This window comes from Aethalodelphis obliquidens, unplaced genomic scaffold (assembly GCF_003676395.1).
Source record: "Aethalodelphis obliquidens isolate GAN/ISIS:26980383/991018 unplaced genomic scaffold, ASM367639v1 scaffold5, whole genome shotgun sequence".
Lineage (NCBI taxonomy): Eukaryota > Metazoa > Chordata > Mammalia > Artiodactyla > Delphinidae > Aethalodelphis > Aethalodelphis obliquidens.
Window position 1 is genome coordinate 55,622,418 of NW_020837949.1, and position 22,908 is coordinate 55,645,325.

General features: G+C 39.1%; 1 protein-coding gene across 1 annotated transcript in view; it reads right to left on the bottom strand.

Moving 5' to 3' along the window:
* Positions 1-3,092: 3,092 nt before the first annotated feature.
* The window catches only part of PEX1 (peroxisomal biogenesis factor 1), a 73,838-nt gene continuing 54,022 nt past the window's right edge, over positions 3,093-22,908 (bottom strand). The window contains exon 24 of the mRNA XM_027102446.1: positions 3,093-3,599. Within this exon, the coding sequence (XP_026958247.1) occupies positions 3,515-3,599 (85 nt within the window). The 3' untranslated portion in view covers positions 3,093-3,514. The remainder of the gene's footprint in view (positions 3,600-22,908) is intronic.

The window sequence follows — 22,908 nt, forward strand, 5'->3', positions numbered from 1 at the left end:
GATCTTCCCGGACCAGGGCTCGAACCTGTGTCCCCTGCATTGGCAGGTGGATTCTTAACCACTGCACCACCAGGAAGTCCCTGCACTTTTGTTTTTAATTAATACACTTGATTTTTGATTCAGTGGCTGTTTCAGCATCTGGGAATGTTCTAATTGACTCCATGGTTGGGTATTTGGAACCCAGACTCAATGACTCACACTGAATAAAGTTGAGGTGCCTGAAATATCTTGGTATAATATAAAGAAAGAAATCCAAAGACTTTGTGAGATACGTATGTTGAATGAATGAATGATGTACAATTCTCCAACTTACCACCACCCAAATCTGTCCCTCAAGATAGTGTGGGTGTCAGAAAATACTCCTCAGTGAGGCCTTATGAAATCATTTGTGCATCTGTCAGGATTGGTTTTGGCTATAATAGGAACCTACTCAGAGAAGCAAACAAGGGGTTTATCTACCTCAGGCATAAGAAGGTCTGAGTAGGACATTTAGAGCTGGTATATCAGCTCAGTGATGCCATCAGGGAACCAGGCTCCTTCTGTTTCCTTGCTCTATTGTCTGTGGTTTTCACCCTCATGTTTGCAAGATGGTTGCTGCATCTCCAGACATTGTGCCCTCATTCCAGGAAGGAAGCTTACCCCAGGGACGTCTACCTACTTATACTCATTGTCTAGATAGAACTGTTACATAGCCATGCATGGCTGCAATGGAGATTATGTCACTCAGTAATTCACTTTCCAAGGACCATAGGAAGATGGAGGTGAGGGTGTTGGAATGGTTGTTGAATGAGTCAGTCTGTAGAATCTGCAACAGTCGATGAGAACACAAGTGGGAGATACTGTAGTAGAAACATGCTGATTTCAGTGATGATGGATCCTGGGGCAGCAGGGGTGAGGTCAGGTAGCTGCAATGTGAGAGGCCAGGTGGATGTGGGTACTATAATCAACAGCAGAGCCAGTGCATTAATTACAGTGGTCTGACCTACAGGGATCTTTGGTGTTGCCTAACTGTGGGGTCCTTAAGACCAAAATAGATGGTCAAAGATGCTACCTGATTTTTATTATTTTAAAAACTCTCTGTTAGTAAACAAAGGCCTGACTTAAGTCTTCACAATATAGTCATGGCCCCTGACCCAATCTCAGGTCTAGATCAGACCAAGAATGCAGGAGAAGTCAAGTGTCTAGGGAAATGGCCCTGTGATAACATCATGAATACTTGCTAAGGATCTTCCTTCCTCTAAGTCTTCCCCAAAGGACCCAAAGCCACTCACCAGGCCATTTCCCAGGTGTCCTGAGAAATAACCAGACCTTCTGGGGATTAACAGATGCTCGGTCTGCATCAGCATGATTTCCCAGAGACCCAGAACTCCACTGTGAATGCATCAGATTGAAGGCATTTCTGCTATACTGAGGGGATAGCCTTGACGACCAGTAGAGTAGGAAATCATCCCAGGGAGCAGATTTTCTGAACTTGTCTCTTCCATTTTGCCAGGCGGTAGAGATGTCTGATATAGAAATCCATGCTGATTCATAGACAGTGGCTAGTAACTTAACTAAATGATCAGATTTGGAAACAGCATGATTGGAGAAGGGGCCATGAGGAGGTCTGGGAGAAAGGTATGGCCAGAGTTCTTGAAATGGATTCAGAGTGAGAATGTTTGTGTCCTGTGTGAATGCTCAGCTAAAATTCCTCAGTGCTTTTAATAATGAGGTGCTCTAGATGACCTCTCTATGGATATCAATCAGCCTTTGTTTCCAGCTACCCAGTACTTGTTTACTGTATTCCTGAACAAAGTGGCCATGGTGGCCAGGATGGGGGTCTGTGTGTGCTCTACAATGTGGCTTTCCCCTCACTGCAGCTGACCTGACCATCCACCTATCCTGACAGCCTACTAGTATGCAGCAATAACCACGTAGGTACATACCAGGGGATGCCAGCCCGTGCCTGGTGGAAGGTTGATTACATTTGTCCCTCTCCTAAAAGAGATGAGGCAGCAATTTGTCCTCCCCGAAGGTGACACATTCTGGAATTGGATTTGCCTTGTCCTCCAAAATTCTGCCACCACCATCTTTCAGGGACTCACTAGATGGCTTTCACTGTTATGCTATCCCTTACGACACTTGCTTCTGATCATGAAACTCACTTTATAGGGAATTCCCTGGACTTACTGTAAATACCCCTCACCCTGAAACAGCTGGCCTTTTGGCGAGATAACTCTGTGAGGGTAGAGTCCTCTTCTGCAAGATGTAGTGCATATAGTATATACTGTGAACCAGTGACCATGGCTTTAATAGAAGGATCTGGGAACCAAAGTGCAAGGGAGAATGGCACTTCTCAGTTAATACCTAGTGACTCAAACATCTTTGCTTGCATTCCTTGTGATTCTGAGCTTTGCTGGTTTAGAGGGAAGCAAAGGTGGACTGCTTGTATGAGGGGAACATAGTGATGATTCCAATGGTTTGAAAGGGGAGGATTACAATATTGGCTGAGTGAATACAGAGATGGTGCTATACAGTGGGGGATGGGAGAAGTATGACGGGAACCTTGTAATACTGAGTGTTCATGGTAAATTTAATGGAAGACATCTGCAATCTTAGGCCACCAAAGGTGCAGATGGAAATGAAGGTTTAGACCATCCCACTTAGTAAAGGCCTCTAATCCACTAAGGTGAGGGCTGAAGTCAGAGGAACATGGAATAAGTAATGGAAGAGAGAAATGAAACACATCAGCCATGGCCTCATGATTAATTGCAGAAAGGGCAATGGTTACAGCCTGTGCATTTTTCTTTGCTGTCTTATGCATTTATTTGCATATTCTACTTAGCTTTCTCCTTTCCCTTTACCACATTACTATATATAGTTTGTGTTGATAGTGACTGACTTTACAATTTAGTTCATAGATCAGAGCACATCCAGATAAAGTCGTCATGGAGCTGGGGGAGGAATGGACATCATTCAGGCTCCTGGCCTTGCAGCTGATGTAGTATATTAGGGGGATGTCATCTCACTGCTGATTGAAGGAACAACTAAATTTATTTAAATTGTGTGTAAATTCCACATTTTCAGATAATCAGAACAATTGGATCAGTAGATAGATAATTGGATATTTCATTTCCAAAACAGTCAAGAAGGTGCTAAGCATAAAGCTTGTCAAATGCAAGAAAGATGCTGAATATGCAACTGTCACTGAATTCTAAGAAATGTATTTAATTACATTCTCTTTTTTTCTTCAAAGGAGAAAAAATCAGTTATTCCATGTGGCCAATATTACTTCATTAAGGATTTAAATATATAGGTAATAAAATACAGAATCTCTTATAAGTATCTCAATTTATTCTAAACTATTAATGTCAAGTAACCCTGATCATTACATAAACACAGGTTTACCAATCTTTGATTTTATAGATTAACAAATTAAGTTAAATTAAAAAGAAATGTACAGACACCATTTTCACTGTTACAACACAGGGACAAACCACCACACATAAACACACAAAAAAATCAGAAGTATATTTTATGCCAGAGTTACTTTCTGTCCAGGTCGAAACACTGTTCCACTTTGACTTTTTCTCTTCTTTGGATTTTGAAAGCTTTCATACCTTTAAAAAAAATAAATAAATAAATAACATTTAACACGTGTAAATGCTAAACTTATAAAACAAAAAACAATGGTTTGTTTCCAAACACAATTTTTTAAGAAACAAAAGAGAAATAGCTGGAAAAAAAATATTTGCAAGAAATTAAAGGAAGTTCTTACACGTAAATTTTTTAAAGTTGAACACTCTAATAGAAAAAGAGAACAAAGGGGATGAACAGACAAGTTAGAAAAGATAAAATACAAATGGCAGGGGCTTCCCTGGTGGCGCAGTGGTTGAGAGTCGGCCTGCCGATGCAGGGGACACGGTTCGTGCCCCGGTCTGGGAGGATCCCACATGCCGCGGAGCGGCTGGGCCTGTGAGCCATGGCCGCTGAGCCTGCGCGTCCGGGGCCTGTGCTCCATTGCGGTATAGGCCACAGCAGTGAGAGGCCCGCGTACCGAAAAAAAAAAAAAACCCAATGGCAATGATTAATATATAAAACATAACTTCTGTATTTTAACTGAAGAAATTTAAAATTTTAAGATATAACTTTTTTTTTTTTTTTTTTGTAGTACACGGACCTCTCTCACTGTTGTGGCCTCTCCCGTTGCGGAGCACAGGCTCCGGACGCGCAGGCTCAGCGGCCATGGCTCACGGGCCCAGCCGCTCCGCGGCATGTGGGATCCTCCCGGACCGGGGCACGAACCCATGTCCCCTGCATCGGCAGGCAGACTCTCAACCACTGCGCCACCAGGGAAGCCCAAGATATAATTTTTGTCCAATCAAATTGGCCAAGTTTAGAGAAATACTACAATATTTAACATTAGGGTGAGGTGAAGCTGGTACTATAATTATATTGCTGTTGCAAAATACATTGTATGGTATTTATGTAAGCCTATTTGGCAATAGATTTCAAAAGCATTAAAAAATGTGAGTACACTGTGATGCAACAATTCTACCTCTATCTCAGTGAAATAAGTAAGGATATGTGCAAACATTTAGGTATAAGAATGTTCATTATCACATTGCCTATAGTGAAAACGTGGATTCAACTTAAATGTCCAAAAATTGGATGTTATGGTATATCTATATTATAAAATGACAGTAAAAACAAAGTAGTATGGGGCTTCCCCAGTGGCGCAGTGGTTGAGACTCCGCCTGCCGATGCAGGGGACAGAGGTTCGTGCCCCGGTCCGGGAGGATCCCACATGCCGCAGAGGCTGGGCCAATGAGCCATGGCCGCTGAGCCTGTGTGTCTGGAGCCTGTGCTCCACAATGGGAGAGACCACAACAGTGAGAGGCCCGCATACATGCAAAAAAAATAATAATAAAAAAGTAGTAACGTATTTAAAATGTGGAAGAATATTAAAGATGTATGTATCGATGAAAGGGGGGCTACTCTACAGCAATATGTGCAGAATGTCTTATTTTAGTAAGAGAAAACATACAAGCATACAAATAAGTATGCTTTGGGAGGTAGTGGGGTTAAGAGAAATTTCTGGTTTTTTTCCCCTTCTCTGTTTTCTGATTTTTCTGCAATGAGTACATATTATGTTGAAGGGGGGAGAGAATATGCCACCCTCAAAATGAACCACTTTGGCATGTGGATTATTTTGAGCTGAAAGGAATCAAGACCTTTCAAGCAGACTCAGGAAAAGCTTTTTACCTCTCCTTTAACTGGCTAAAAGAATTTAGATAGGGGGCCTGCACCAGAAAGAGAGCTATTACCAGAGAGAACTTTTTTTTTTAATCTGCGTGGCAAACATCTGCTCTTCTCATCTGCTGTAAATTGCCTTCTTCCCCTCTGAAGCCCCAGGCCCCTATCCCTTTCCTTAGCTCAGGACAGTATATAAGCCTCAACTGGAGACTGCCTTTGAGTTTCATTCTTATGGGGTTCCTGTATGTACGAAATTAGTTTTTCACCTGGTAACATCTTATGTCAATTAATTATTAGATCAGCCAAAGAACCTAGAAGGGAGGAAGGGAAAATTTTTCTATCCCTACAATTTGGTATGCATGGGGGGCTCCACTGGCTGGACACCACTTGCTCTGGGGCTGCAGTTGGGAGATCTGAGGACCTCTGACAAGAGCCAGCAGATGGTAAGAATCCTTACCACGTCAATCTCCTGGAAGTGGTGACAGTCCATTTCTAAATTTAGCAGGAGAAAAATACTTGTGTAAACTAGTTCCTTAGGAACAGTGACTCTGGAAAAGATCTGTTCTGAGTACTTTTGTTTTCTATTGATCCAATTCCTCCATGGTTATTTTCTTCTTCTTTTTTTTTTTTTTGCGGTACCTGGGCTTCTCACCATCGTAGCCTCTCCCGTTGCGGAGCACAGGCTCCGGACGCGCAGGCTCAGCGGCCATGGCTCACGGGCCCAGCCACTCGGCGGCATGTGGGATCTTCCCGGACCGGGGCACGAACCCGTGTCCCCTGCATCAGCAGGCGGACTCTCAACCACTGCGCCACCAGGGAAGCCCTATTGTTTTCTTTTGTCTCTAGTTTTTGTGTCACTTTTCATAAGGAGGAAAGCCATAGTGCAGAAATGCAGGCATAGGTCCTCTGAGCCTGTTGTTCCGGCTAGCCTCACAGACTGATGACTTCACAGTTCTAATGGACCTGCATCTGTTTAGACAAACTTTGCTGTGGGTCCCTTATATTTAAAAAATGGGTGAGGTTTCCCCTCGCCTTGTTCTGTCTTGAGAGCTTGGCTTCATGACCAGTGAAAATATTCTCTCTGACTTAACCAGAGAGAAGCCAGCCAGAAGATGCAAGTATCAGCTTGTAACTGGTGGGCAGCCAAACAGACTCAGGATCTGAGACATGAAGTGACAAGCAGCATGATTTTTTTTTTATATATAGATCTTTATTGGAGTATAATTGCTTCACAATACTGTTAGTTTTTCTATTGTATAACAAAGTGAATCAGCCATATGCATACATATGTCCCCATATATCCTCCCTCTTGCGTCTCCCTCCCACCCTCCCTATCCCACCCCTCTAGGTGTTCACAAAGCACCCAGCTGATCTCCCTGTGATATGCAGCTGCTTCCCACTAGCTATTTTACATTCGAAAGTGTATATATGTCCATGCTGCTCTCTCACTTCGTCCCAGCTTCCCCCTCCCCACCCCATGTCCTCAAGTCCATTCTCTATGTCTACGTCTTTATTCCTGCCCTACCACTAGGTTCATCAGTACATTTTTTCTTTTTTAGATTCCATATATATGCACTGGCATACGGTATTTTTCTCTTTCTGACTTACTTCACTCGGTATGACAGTCTCCAGGTCCATCCACCTCACTACAAATAACTCAATTTCATTTCTTTTTATGGCTGAGTAATATTCCATTGTATATATGTGCCACATCTTCTTTATCCATTCATCTGTCGATGGACACTTAGGTTGCTTCCATGTCCTGGCTATTGTAAATAGTGCAACAAGCAGCATTCTTTTTGTCCAACTGTGCCAGTTCTTCGGAAGTTTGTCTTAAGGTGTCCCAGCCCATAAGGGGACTTTGTTGTCTCAACCTTCATTGTCTTGTTAGTGCTGGAAAAGTCCCATTCCAGTAACGCCTGCCCAGTGTCAGAGATGAGCAGGTCTGCGACTAGAGGAATCATGCATTCTGGTGGGAATTCCGTTTTCACTATACCATTCTTACTACCTGTGACAATGAAGGTTTTTGCTTTCTTTGGCTAATTCTGGGAGTAAACTTTGTGGATCTTGTGAAAGCTACATCTTTTGCACTCTTTTGGGACACTTCTTGTGTTCATGGTTAAGCCATAAAGAGGCTTATGGGTTTGAGTCACCGTTAAGATTAATATAAGACCATATTTGTCAGTGGCCAGAGAATGGATCCTTTGAATTGGAAAAACTTCTGTTTTTGAGAAAGAAAGTGAGTGAGCTCTCATGCTAAACAACTGCATTTCCAGCAACAACTGTCTTTCCATCAACCGATGGAAAGACAAAATTATAAAGAGGACACAAAGGAGTACAACAGCCAGCCTTGGGGACTCCCTTAACAGGAAGAACAGAAATTAGACTCAAAAGAAAAATTAAAGTCCACATTCCATGTAAATCCCCCTTCTCAAAATCTGGCCCTGTCTACCTGTTTTAACTTCCCTTTCCTTACAAGATTTACAGAGAGCACTGGCCTGACTTCCAGGCAAGGGGTATACAGCTTACTTGTGTAGATGCTAAAAGCCAGGAAGTGAATTTAGGAGAATCACCCGGGATGGGTGGTAAGGCTAGCACTGCTGTCCTTTACAACTCCCCTGACTTTCCAGGGCCCTGTAATCAGGCTCTGCCACCTTCGGGCCTTGCCATGCAGCATCCTTTGTGTATGTAGCCTGGACTGCCACTGCAAAGAATTCATGTCCCATGGATAGGAGCAGATCCAATAAATCATAAAGACCTTTTTACCTGCACTTTCAGAACGTCCTACCGAATTTAAAGGAGTTAGAAAGATTAGTGGCTATCTATAACCTCACTCACAGGGACCCTGACTGGCTGCTAAGGGGTATTCTGCCCACCTGTGATTACAGTGCAGCCATCAGACAAGCCAGATGGTACCCGGGGAAAACCCCCCTCACAGGGTAAACAGATGACCAGAATTTCTTTCAGGTTCTTCTACAAATAATCAGGAAGTGGATCAGCTAGCTCAAAGGCAATGTTCAGGGGCTGAGAGAAGCAATAGTAGAGGCTTTTCCCCCTAAGGGGAATTGATCTAAGGTTGAATTATACATGCAGAAAAAAGGAAAGCATCTGAAGTCCTCCGAATGCTTTATCCAAAAATTTTAAAGGCATACTGCATTAAACCCTGAAGCTTCAGAACATAGGAATCTTTTCTTTAAAAAAGTTTATTGAAGTATAGTGGATTTACAATGTTGTATTAATTTCTTCTGTACAGCAAAATGACTCAGTTATACATATATATATTAGTTTTCATATTCTTTTCTATTACTGTTTGTCACAGAATATTGAATATAGTTCCCTGTGCTATACAGTAGGACCTTGTTTATCCATCCTATATAAAATAGTTTGCCTCTGCTAATCGCAAACTCCCATCCCTTCTCTCCTTTACCCCGCCTTCCTCTTGGCAATGACAGTTCTGTTCTCTATTATCTGTGAGTCTGTTTCTGTTTTGTAGATATGTTTATTTTGATTTGTATCGTATTTTATTTTATTTTATTTATTTTTGCGGTACGTGGGCCTCTCACTGTTGTGGCCTCTCCCGTTGTGGAGCACAGGCTCCGGACGCGCAGGCTTAGCGGCCATGGCTCACGGGCCCAGCCTCTCTGCGGCATGTGGGATCCTCCCGGACCGGGGCACGAACCCGTGTCCCCTGCATCGGCAGGCAGACTCTCAACCACTGTGCCACCAGGGAAGCCTGACTTGTATCGTATTTTAGATGCCACATATAAGTGCTATCATATGGTATTTGTCTTTCTCTTTCTGACTTCGCTTAGTTGCTAATTTCTAGGTCCATCCATGTTGCTGCAAATGGCATTATTTCATTCTTTTTTATGGCTAAGTAATATATTCCATTGTATTTATATACCACAACTTCTTTATCCATTCATCTGTCAATGAACATTTAGGTTGTTTCCATATCTTGGCTATTGTAAATAGTGCTACTGTGAACATAGGGGTGCATGTAGCTTTTCAAATTATAGTTTTGTCCAGGTATACGCCCAGGAGTGGGATTGCTGGAGGTGGCAACTCTATATTTAGTTTTCTGAAGAACCTCCATATTGTTTTCCATAGTGGCTGCACCAATTTAAATTCCCAGCAACAGTGTAAAAGGGTTCCCTTTTCTCCACACCCTCTCCAGCATTTGCTATTTGTAGACTTTTTAATGATGGCCATTCTGACTGCTGTGAGGTGGTACCTCTTTGTAGTTTTGTAATTAGTGACATTGAGCATCTTTTCATGTGCCTATTGGCCATCTGTATGTCTTCTTTGCAGTAATGTCTATTTAGGTCTGCCCATTTTTCGATTGGGTTGTTTTTTTTGTTATTGAGTTCTATGAGCTATTTGTATATTTTAGATACTAACCCCTTGTCTGTCACATCATTTGCAAATATTTTCTCCCATTCCATAGGTTGTGTTTTTGTTTTGTTTATGATTTCCTTTGCTGTGCAAAAGCTTGTAATTTTGATTAGGTCCCATTTGTTTATTTTTGTTTTTATTTCTATTGCCTTGGGAGACCTAAGAAAATATTGCTACAATTTATGTAGTAATATTTTATATCAGAGAATGTTTTCCTGTGCTCTCTTCTAGGAGTTTTATGGTGTCATGTCTGATGTTTAAGTCTTTAAGCCATTTCGAGTTTATTTTTGTGCATGGTGTGAGGGAGTGTTCTAACTTGATTGATTTACATGCAGCTGTCCAACTTTCCCAGCACCATTTGCTGAAGACACTGTGTTTTTTTCTGTTTTATAGTCTTGCCTCCTTTGTCGATTAATTGACCATAGGTGTGTGGGTTTTTTCTGAGCTTTCTATTCTGTTCCATTGATCCATATGTCTGTTTTTGTGGCAGTACCACACTGTTTTGATTACTGTAGCTTTGTAGTATTGTCTGGAGTTTGGGAGGGTTATGCATCCTGCCTTGTTCTTTTTCCTCAGGATTGATTTGGCAATTTAATGGTTCCATATAAATTTCAGGATTATCTGTTCTAGTTCCGTGACAAATGTCATGGGTAATTTGATAGGGATCACATTAAATCTGTAGATTGCTTTGGGTAGTGTTGCCATTTTAACAATATTAATTTTTCCAATCCAAGAGACTGGGATATCTTTCCATTTCTTTGAATCCTCTTTAATTTCCTTTATTAATGTTTTATAGTTCTCAGTATATGTCTTTCATCTACTTCGTCAGGTTTATTCCTAAGTATTTTATTTTACTTTTTGATGTGATTTTAAAAGGGATTGTTTATTTACATCCCCTTTCTGATATTTCATTGTTAGTGTAAAGAAATGCAACCAATTTCTGTATGTTAATCTTGTATCCCGCTACTTCGCTGAATTTGTTTATCAGTCCTAGTAGTTTTTGTCTGGAGTCTTTAGCGTTTTCTGTATATAGTATCATGTAATCTGTATATAATTTTACAGCTTCCCGACCAATTTGAATACCTTTTATTTTTCTTGTTTGATTGCTGTGGCCAGGACTTACAGTACTATGTTGAAGAGAAGTGAGAGTGGGCCTTAAGACGTTCCAGATTTCAGCAGGAAGGCTTTCACCTTTTCACTGTTGAGTATTATATTGGCTTTGGGTTTGTCATAAGTAGCTTTTATTATGATGAGATATGTTCCCTCTATACCCACTTTCTTATGGGTTTTTATCATGAATGGACATTGAATTTTATCAAATGTTATCAGATTTTTTCTTCATCTATTGAGATAATCATGTAGTTTCTGTCCTTTCTTTTGTTGATGTGGTATATCACAATGATTGATTTGCGTATGCTGAACCATCCTTGTGACTCTGGGATGAATCCAAATTGGTTGTGGTGTATGACCTTTTTTATGTGTTGTTGGATTCGGTTTGCTAATGTTTTGTTGAGAATTTTTGTGTCTATATTCATCAAACATATTGGCCTGTAATTTTCTTTTTTGGTTATGTCTTTGTCTGGTTTTGGTATCAGGGTGATGGTGGTTTCATAGAATGTCTTTAGGAGTGTTCGTTTCTCTTACATCTTTTGGAAGACTTTGAGAAAGATCGGTATAAGTTCTTTGCATGTTTGGTACAATTCCCCAGTGAAGCCATCTGATCCTGGACTCTTGTTTGTAGGGAGGGTTTTTTTTATTACATATTCTATTTCATTTCTAGTGACTGGTCTGCTCAAATTATCTGTTTCTTCTTGATTCAGTTTTGGTGTGCTGTATGTTTCTAAAAATTTGTCCATTTCTTCTAGGTTGTCATGTTTGTTGGCTTATAATTGTTCATAGTGTTCTCTTATTTTTTTTTGTATTTCTGTGGTATCAGCTGTGATTTCTTCTCTTTCATTTCTTATTTTGTTTATTTGGGTCTTCTCTCTTTTCTTCTTGGTAAGCCTGGACAGAGGTTTGTCAATTTTGTTTACGCTTTCAAAGAACCAGCTCTTGGTCTTATTGATTTTTTTCTATTGTTTTTTAAAATCTCCATCTTATTTATTTCCCCTCTTATCTTTACTATCTCCTTCCTTCTGATGACTTTAGGTTTTGTTTGTTCTTTTTCTAATTCCTTTAGGTGGTGGGTTAAGTTGTTTATGTGAGATTTTTCTTGTTTCTTGCCTTTTGGGAGGTCTGAGGTCTTCTGCCAGCGTTCAGTAGGTGTTCTATAGGAGCAGTTCCACATGCAGATGTATTTCTGATGTATCTGTGGGGAGGTAGGTGATCTCCGCATCTTACTCTTTAGCCATCTTGAAGCTGCCCCCTCTCGTTTCTTAAAGAAGCCTGTATCGCTAAGAACTTCCCTCTAAGAACTGCTTTTGCTGCATCCCACTGGTTTTGTATGGTTGTGTTTTCTTGTCATTTGCCTCAAAGTATTTAATTTCTTCTTTGATTTCATTGTTGACCCATTGGTTTTTAGTAGCATATTGTTTATTCTGCATGTAATTTTTTTTCTTGTTTCTTTTTCTGTGGTAGACTTATAGTTTCATGCCATTATGATCAGAAAAGACGCTTGAAGTAATTTCTATATTCTTAAATTTGTAGAGACTTGTTTTGTGCCCCAGTATGTGGTCATCCCTAGAGAATATTCTGTGTGCATTTGAAAAGAATGTGTATTTTGGGTTTTTTTTTTTGTTATATCCTGAAGATATCAACTAAGTCTAAATGTTCTATTATATCATTTAGGGTCTCTGTTCCTTTATTGATATTTTGTCTCGAAGATCTGTCCACTGACATGAGTGGGGTACTAAAGCCTCCTACTATTACTCTGTTCCTGTCAGTTTCTCCCTTTATATCTGTTAGTGTTTGTTTTATGTATTTGGGTGCTCCTATATTAGATGGATATAGGTTGACAAGTGTAATATCCTCTCCTTGTATTGATCTTTTTATCATTAGTGTCCTTCCTTATCTTTCTTTATAGCCTTGTTTTAAAGTCCATTTTGTCTGATGTGAGTATTGCGAACCGTTTCCTTGTCATTTGTTTGCATGAAATAACTTTTTCCATCCCCTTACTTTCATTTGTATCATTTTTCTTACATTCCACATAAAAGCAATATAATATTTGTCTTTCTGTCTTACTTCACTCAGTATGACAATCTCTAGGTCCATCCATGTTGTTGCAAATGCCATTATTTCATTTTTTATGCCTGAGTAATATTGCATTGTATATATGTAACACTTCTTTATCCATTCATCTGTCGATGGACATTTAGGTTGTTTCCATGTCTTGGCTATTGTAAATAGTGCTGCAATGGACATTGGGGTGCAGGTGCTCTTTCAGACCATGTTTTCTCCAGATATATGCCCAGTAGTGGGATTGCTGGGTCATGTGGTAGTTCTATTTATAGTTTCTTAAGGAACCTCCATACTGTTCTCTGTAGTGGCTGTATCAATTTACATTCCCACCAACAGTGTAAGAGAGTTCCCTTTTCTCCACACGCTCTCCAGCATTTGTTTGTAGATTTGCTGATGATAGCCATTTTGACTGGTGTTAGGTGATACCTCATTGTAGTTTTGATTTGCATTTCTGTAATAATTAGCGATGTTGAACATCTTTTCATGTGCCTCTTGGCCATCTCTTTGTCTTCACTGGAGAAATGTCTATTTAGGTCTTCTGCCCATTTTTTGATTGTTGTTTGTTTTGATGATATTAAGCCATATGAGCTGTTAGTAAATTTTGGAGACTAATCCCTTGTTGGTCCCATTCTGTGGGTTGTCTTTTCATTTTGCTTATGGTTTGCTTTGCAAAAGCTTTTGAGTTTAATTAGGTCCCACTTGTTTATTTTTGTTTTTATTTCCATTACTCTGGGAGACAGACTGAAAAAGATATTGCAGTGATTTATGTCAGAGCGTTTTCTGCCTATGTTTTCCTCTAAGAGATTTATAGTGTCTGGTCTTACATTTAGGTCTTTAATCCATTTTGAGTTTACTTTTGTGTATGGTGTTAGGGAGTGCTCTAATTTCATTCTTTTACATGTAGCTGTCCAGTTTTCCCAGCAGCATTTATTGAAGAGACTGTCTTTCCTCCACCATATAGTCTTGCCCCCTTTATAGTAGATTAATTGACCATAGGTGCATGGGTTTATTTCTGGGTTTTCTATCCTGTTCTGTTGATCTATATGTCTGTTTTAGTGCCAGTACCAAAATGTTTTGATGATTGTAGCTTTGTAGCAGAGTCTGAAGTCAGGGAGCCTGATTCTTCCAGCTTCATTTTTCTTAAGATTGCTTTGGTTATTCGGGGTCTTTTGTACCTCCGTACAAATTTTAAGACTTTTTGTTCTAGTTCTGAGAAAAAAGGTATTGGTAGTTTGATAGGGATTGCACTGAATCTGTAGATTGCCTTGGGTAGAACGGTCATTTTGACAATATTGATTCTTCCAATCCAAGAACATGGTATATCTTCCCATCTGTTTGTTTCATCTTTGACTTCTTTCATCAGTGTCTTATAGTTTTCAGAGTAAAGGTCTTTTGTCTCCTTAGGTAGTTTTATTTCTAGGTATTTTATTCTTTTTGATGCGATGGTAAATGGGATTGTTTAACAACAGAAGATCAGAAATTCAAAAGAGTATAGAAATGCAATATAGGGACTTCCCTGGTGGCGCAGTGGTTAAGAATCTGCCTGACAATGCAGGGGACACAGGTTCAATCCTTGGTTCAGGAAATCCCACATGCCGCGGAGCAATGAAGCCCATGAACCACAGCTACTGAGCCTGTGTGCTACAGCCCGCAAGCCACAACTACTGAGCCCGCATGCCACAATTACTGAAGCCCATGCACGTAGAGCCTGTGCTCCGCAACAAGAGAAGGCACTGCAATAAGAAGCCCGCACACCACAACAAAGAGTAGCCCCTGCTCGCCGCAATTAGAGAAAGCCAGCACACAGCAACAGAGACCCAACACAGCCGTAAATAAATACATACATACAAAAAAAATAAAAGAATCTGTCTTACAATGCAGGGGACACTATTTCGATTCCTGGTTGGGGAACTAAGATCCCACATGCCACAGGGCAACTAACCCATGTGCCACAACTTGAGAGCTCATATGCCCCAACTACAGAGCCTGTGCACCATAACAGCCCACGCACCACAACTAGAGGGAAGACTACACACTGCAACGAAAGATGCCATGTGCCACAACTAAGACCTGACACAGCCAAATAAATAAATATATATAAAAAAACAATTGTAGTCACCCTTCTATTTAAAATTAAAAAAAAGGAAATGCAACAGATTTCTGTGTATTAATTTTGTAACCTGCAAATTTACCAAATTCACTGATGGGCTCTAGTAGTTTTCTGGTAGTGCCTTTAGGGTTTTCTATGTATAGTATCATGTCATCAACAAACAGTGACATTTTTACTTGTTCTTTTCCAATTTGGATTCCTTTTATTTTTCTTTTCTGGTTGCTGTATATAGGACTTCCAAAACTATGTTGAATAGAAGCAGTGAGAGTGGACATCCTTGTCTTTTTCCTGATCTTAGAGGAAATGCTTTCAGCTTTTCACTGTTGAGTATGATGTTTTGCTGTGGGTTTGTCATATATGGCCTTCAGTATGTTGAGGTATGTTCCCTCTGTGCCCACTTTCTGTAGAGTTTTTATCATAAATGGGTGTTGAATTTTGTCAAAAGCTTTTTCTGCATCTACTGAGATGATCACATGGTTTTTACCTTTCAATTTGTTAATGTGGTGTATTACAGTGATTGATTTGCGGATATTGAAAAATCCTTGCACCCCTGGGATAAATCCCATTTGCTCATGGTGTGTCCTTTTAACGTATTGTTGGATTTCTTGCTAATATTTTGTTGAGGATTTTTGTGTCTGTGTTCATCAGCGATACTGGTCTGTAATTTTTTTTGTGGTCTCTGTATGGCTTTGGTATCAGGGTGATGGTGGCCTCACAGAATGAGTTTGAGAGTTTTCCTTCCTTTGCAATCTTCTGGAACAGTTTCAGAAGGATAGGTGTTAACTTCTCTCTAAATGATTGATAGAACTCGCCTGTGAAGCCATCTGGTCCTGGACTTTCGCTTGTTTGGAGTTTTTTAATCACAGTTTCAATTTCATGACTTGTGATTGGTCTGTTTATATTTTCCATTTCTTCCTGTTTCAGTCTTGGGAGATTGTACCTTTCTAAGAATTTGTCCATTTCTTCCAGTTTGTCCATTTTATTGGCATACAGTTCCTTGTAGTAGTCTCTCATGATCCTTTGTATTTCTGTGTCCATTGTAACTTCTCCTTTTTCATTTCTAATTTTATTGATTTGAGTCCTCTTCTTTTTTTCTTGATGAGTCTGGCTAAAGGTTTATCAATTTTGTTTATCTTTTCAAAGAACCAGCTGTTAGTTTCATTGATCTTTGCTATTGTTTTCTTTCTATTTCATTTATTTCTGCTCTGATCTTTTATGATTTCTTTCCTTCTACTAACTTCAGGTTTTGTTTATTCTTCTTTCTCTAGTTGCTTTAGGTGTAAGGTTAGGTTGTTTGTGATTTTTTTGTTTCCTGAGGTAAGACTGTATTGCTATAAACTTCCATCTTAGAACTGCCTTTGCTGCATCCCATAGATTTCGGGTCATTGTGCTTTTGTCTGTAGGTATTTTTTGATTTCCTCTTTGATTTCTTCAGCAATCCATTGGTTGTTCATAGCATATTGTTTAGCCTCCACATGTTTGTTTTTTACATTTTACATTACATTTTCTTGTAATTGACTTCTAATCTCATAGTATTGTGGTCTAAAAAGATGGTTGATATGATTTCAACTTTCTTAAATTTACAGAGGTTCACTTTGTGGCCCAGCATGTGGTCACTCCTGGAGAATGTTCCACGTGCACATGAGAAAAATGTGTATTCTGCTACTACTGAATGGAATGGTCTATAAGTATCAATTAAGTCCATCTGGTCTCATGTGTCATTTAAGGCCTGTGTTTCCTTATTGATTTTGTGTCTGGATGATCTGTCCATTGATGAAAGTGGGTTGTTAAAGTTCCCCACTATTACTGTGTTACTGTTAATTTCTCTCTTTATGGCTTTTAGTATTTGCCTTATATATTGAGGTGCTCCTACACTGGGTGCATATATATTTACAATTGTTATATCTTTTTGGATTGACCCCTTGATCATTATGTCCTTCTTTGTCTCTTGTAACAGTCTTTATTTCATAGTTTATTTTGTTTGATATTAGTATTGCTGCTCCAGCTTTCTTTTGATTTCCATTTGTATGGAATACCTTTTTCCATTCCCTCACTTTCAGTTTGTATGTGTCCCTAGGGCTGAAGTGGGTCTCTTGTAGACAGCATATATATGGGTTTTGGTTTTGTATCCATTCAGTCAGTCTACGTCTTTTGGTTCAAGCATTTAATCCATTTACATTTAAGACAATTAAAGATATGTATGTTCCTATTGCCATTGTCTTGTTTTGGTTTTCTATGTCTTTTTTCTTCCCTTCCTCTTTTGTTCTCTTGTGGTTTGATAACCATCTTTAGTGTTGTGTTTGGGTTGCTTTCTTTTTCGTGTGTGTATCTATTGTAGTTTTGGGGTTTGCTGTTCCCACGAGGTTTTGATATAGCAATATATATATGTACAAGGCTGTTTTACGTTTCTGGTCTCTTTCCCGCCTAGAGAAGTTTCTCTGTCAAATCTGAATGAGAGCCTTGCTTGGTAGAATGTTCTTGGTTGCAGGTTCTTCCCTTTCTTCACTTTAAATATATCGTGTCACTCCCTTCTGGCCTGCAGTTTCTGCTGAGAAATCAGCTGATAACCTTACGGGAGCTCCCTTGTATGCTATTTGTCATTTTTCCCTTGTTGCTTTTAATAGTTTTTTTTTTCTTTAATTTTTGTCAATTTGATTACTATGTGTCTTGGCATGTTCCTCCTCAGGTTTATACTGCCTGGGACTCTCTCCGCTTCCTGGACTTGGATAACTGTTATCTTTCCCATGTTAGGGAATTTTTCAGCTATTGTCTCTTCAAATATTTTCTCAGGTCCTTTCTCTCTTCTCCTTCTGGGACCCCTATAATGCTAATGTTGGTGCCTTTAATGTTTTCCCAGAGGTCTCTTTGGCTGTCTTAATTTCTTTTCATTCTTTATTCTGCTCTGTGGCAGTGATTTCCACCGTTCTGTCTTCCAGGTAACTTATCCATTCTTCTGTCTCATTTATTCTGCTATTGATTCCATCTAGTATATTTTTCATTTCAGTTATTATATTGTTCATCTTTGTTTGTTCTTCTAGGTCTTTGTTAAACATTTCTTGTACCTTCTTGATCCTTGCCTCCATTCTTTTTCCGAGATCTTGGATCATCTTCACCGTTATTATTCTGAATTCCTTTTCCGGTAGGTTGGCTATCTTCACTTCACTTTGTTCTTCTGGGATTTCATCTTGTTCCTTCATCTGGGACATATTCCTCTTCCATCTGATTTTGACTAACTCCCTGTGACTGTGGTTTCTGTTCCACAGGCTGCAGGATTTTAGTTCTTCTGCTGTCTGCCCTCTGGTGGTTGAGGCTGTCTAAGAGGTTTGTGCAGGCTTCCTGATGGGAGGGGCTGGTTCCTGCCCCTTGGTGAGTGGGACTGGGTTTTGTCCCTCTGTTGGGTAGGGCTGTGCTTAGGGAGACTTTAATAAGCCCCTTGTCTACTGATGGGTGGGGCTGTTCCCACCCTGTTGGTTGGCCTGAGGCATCCCAGCAGTGGAGCCTACAGGCTGTATGGTGGGGCTAACAGTGGCCTCTGGGAGGGCTCAGACCAATGAGTACTTCCCAGAACTGCTGCTGCCAGTGTCTTTGTTCCCTCAGTGAGCCACAGCTGCCCCCCCAACTCTGCAGGAGATCCTCCAATACTAGCAGGTAGGTCTGGCCCAGTCACTAAAAACAGTAGGTCACTACTTTTTTCCCTGAGTCCTGGTACACACAAGATTGTGTGTGCCCTCCAAGAGTGGAGTTTGTTTCCCCTAGTCCTGTGGTAATCCTATGATCAAACCCTGCTGGCCTTCAAACCCAGATTCTCTGGGGACTCCTCCTCCTGTTGCCAGACCCCCATGCTAGGAAGCCTGACATGGGGCTCAAAACATTCACTCCTGTGGGATAACTGTTTTCCAGTTTGTGGGTCACCCACTCATCAGGTATGGGATTTGATTTTATTGCGGTTGCACCCTTCCCACTGTCTCACTGTGGTTTCTTTGTCTCTGGATGTAGGGTATCTTTTTCAGTAAGTTCCAGCGTTTTTTTGTCAATGTCATTCACCAGTTGGTTGTGACTTTTGGTGTTTTCGTAGGAAGAGGGTGAGCTCACATCCTTCTACTTCATTGTCTTAAGCTAATCCTCCATCCCCTTACTTTCAATTCATGTGTGTCCTTTGCCCTAAAGTAGGTTTCTTGTAGGCAGCATGTTGTAGGCTCTTATAGTAATCTTTTGATTTCCATCATAATTAAAAATCCTCACGTAGTTGGATAGGTGGGTCAGCCCCTTGATTGCATTCAGGCTGCAACCCAGTTCTCTGAGGAAATAAAACAGACTGTCCTTATTTTACAAATTAGAGTCTGCAAAACCAGAAATGTGGCTCTAGAAACAATTCAAAAGTTCATCTCACTTTACCAATCCCCAAACCTCCCCTATTCATTTCAAAATGCTTGCAGATACTGTAAAAGATCAGGATGTTAGAAGAGAACTGTTCTAAAAAGATATAGGAAATTTTAAATAGCAGTTACCCTAGACTTCTGATAATAAAGAAATATACCTTAAAACTCCTAGGAAAAGGAAACAATCAGCAAAACAAAGAGATAACCTACTGACTGGGAGAAAATATTTGCAAATGATATGACCAATAAGGGATTGATATCCAAAATATATAAAGTGTTCATACAAGTCAATATCAAAAAAACAACCTGAGTAAAAAATGGGCAGAGGATCTGAATAGACATTTTTCCAAAGAAGACATACAGATGGCCAACAGACACAAGATGATCAACATCTCTAATTATCAGAGAAATGGAAATCAAAACCACATTGAGATATCACCTCACACCTGTCAGAATGGCTATCATCAAAAAGATTATAAATAACAAATAATGGCAAGGATGTGGAGAAAAGAGGACTGTCCTACAGTATTGGTATAAATGAACATTTGTGCAACCACTATAGATAACAGTATGCAACCCAGCAATCCCACTACTGGGCATATACCCTGAGAAAACCATAATTCAAAGAGTCATGTACCACAATGTTCACTGCAGCTCTATTTACAATAGCCAGGACATGGAAGCAACCTAAATGTCCATCAACAGATGACTGGATAAAGATGTGGCACATATATACAATGGAATATTACTCAGCCATGAAAAGAAACAAAATTGAGTTATTTGTTGTGAGGTGGATGGACCTAGAGTCTGTCATACAGAGTGAAGTCAGAAAGAGAAAAACAAATAGTGTACGCTAACACATATATATGGAATCAAAAAAAAAAAAAAGGTTCTGAAGAACCTAGGGGCAGGACAGGAATAAAGACACAGATGTAGAGAATGAACTGGAGGACATAGGGAGGGGGAAGGGTACGCTGGGACGAAGTGAGAGAATGGCATGGACATATATACACTACCAAATGTAAAATAGCTAGCTAGTGGGAAGCAGCCACATAGCACACGGAGATCAGCTCGGTGCTTTATGTCCACCTAGAGGGGTCAGATAGGGAGGGAGACACAAGAGGGAGGAGATATGGGGATATATGTATATGTATAGCTGATTCACTTTGTTATACAGCAGAAACTAATACACCATTGTAAAGCAATTATACTCCAATAAAGATGTTTAAAAAAAAACAAAACAAAATGGAGGTGCCTCAAAAAACTGAAATTATAGAACTACCTTAAGATCCAGCAATTCCACTCCTGGGTATATATCCAAGGAAAACAAACAGTAATTCAAAAAGATACATGCATCCTAATGTTCAAAGCAGCATTATTTAGAATTGCCGAGTTATGGAAGCAACATTAAGTGTCAATCAACGAATAACTGGCTTAAGAAGATGTCGTATGTATACACAGTGGAATGCTACTCAGTCCTTAAAGAAGAATGAAATACTGCCATTTGCCACAACGTAGATGGACCTAGAGAATATTATGCTCAGTGAAGTAAGTCAGAAAAGACAAATACTCTGTTATCACTTATTTTGGAATGTAAAAAATAAAACAAATGAATGTATGAAACAAAACAGTAATGGACTCACAGATATAGAGAACAAACTAGTGGTTACCAGTCTGATAGAGGGAAGGAGGGAGGAGCAAGGCAGGAGCTGGGGATTAAGAGGTACAAACTACTATGTATAAAATAAGCAACAAGGATAGATTGTACAGCACAGGGAAATACAGCCATTACTTTGTAATTTTAAATGGAGTATAATCTATAAATACTGAATCACTATGTTGTACACCTAAGGCTAATTTAACACTGTACATCAACTATACTTAAAAAAAAAAAAAAACTCCTATGAGAAAACTTGCATTCTTCCTCTGTCCCTTGAAGATGTAAATCTTATCATGTCTTTGAAATGTAAACACCCAGGAGATAGCTAAGGTACTGCCTATAATCACCTGAGACTGGGGGAAAAAAAAGGAGTTGAGGGGAAGAGGCTTTTAGAAAATAGACTGGTATAAAAACTTCCATGGCTAAAATTTTGGGATGGAAGCTACAGGGTCTGTTTGTCTGTGTGTGTTTGTTACGTCTATGGATATGTTATGTATATGTGATACTTTTCTACCTCTGGATGAATATTGCCAAAATTAATTTGTAAAAAGATCTATTTAATTGGCTTAAAGAAAAAAGCACTCATCAAATTTAATATATCTAAACTCTCAGAAACATAATACAAACCAATCCAAATTCTTCTCAAGTTTATGTGATCTGGGATAATTTTCAGTAAATAAAAGCTAGTTTAAGTATGTATCTGTTACAAAATTTGCCATGGTGGCTGTTTTAATGTCTCATGAAATTTTCATAAGTAATCTAAATATAATTGTTTAAAACTTAACTAGTTCTTAAGTGAACTTCTCAACAATAATTAAGTTTTATGATATGTCTACTTAAATAGTTTCCAGAATCCCTTTGGTAACTTATACCCTTAGAGTTTTGGTAAGTGATGAAATATCTTTGGATATCTTGATCATTTCTAAATAAAACACTGAAACATTAATTATTGAACATCTATTTACTTTTGGCTTCTTACTACAAAGGAACTAAAAATACTTGGATGTATAAATAAATGTGTCCTATTCTACACTGAAGAATTGTACTGTTAAAGTGTATTCTTTTAGAAATTATGAAATGTATGCATTAATTTGCTAGTCTACAGAATGCTGGTGTAACAGTTCGCAATCACTAGAAATTAAGGTTTAAGTGTTAAGAATTCTAATTTATATAACTAAAACTGAGAAATAATAAGGAAAACAACTGTATGCAACTCTATTCTGATTGTTTCAGAATGGGAAAGAGAATAAAGGACAAACTAAATGGGTATGGAACATTGGAGAGAGACTTTTACTTTGTCAAGCTGGCTAAAACGGAAGGAATTTATTATAAGGGTTCTAAAAAATAAGTTTTAGTTTTATATAAGTACATTACTGATATTAAAACTTCTCTTTCAGGACAAAATTTTTTTGGCCTACTGGTCTGCTATTGATAAGACTGTGAAAGGTTTTTCTTTACCTTTTAAGTAGTCTGCCTAGAAAACAAAGAAAAATAACTTCCTATGCCTCATGTCTGACTGCTTAAGAAAATGCTCTTGTCTAAGGCGCTTTTTGTTGTTTGTTTGTTTTACAGCTATGTAACTTTCTGTATTTGCCTGCAAAGTCTTTAATTGTTGCTTTGGTTAAGTGAATAATATTGTTTAACAGTGACCTATGATAGTATGGTGTTTTAAAACCAAATATTTTTGACAAATCTCTCCAAAATCAAATTCTAAATAAGGCTTTTTGACCTTTAACTCTGGGATTTTCCAGAGGGGAACGTCTCATGAGATTTGTTCTCTCTCTCCCCTTATAAAAAGAGAGATATAAATTAGGATTACTTGATATATTAAATTACATGGGAAACACTGACATAATACTAAAAGTTATATTTATATGGATATGTTATTATATGGATGTTATTAATATGTCTTATAGAAACTATAAAATTCCTAAATATCTGATATGTAATAT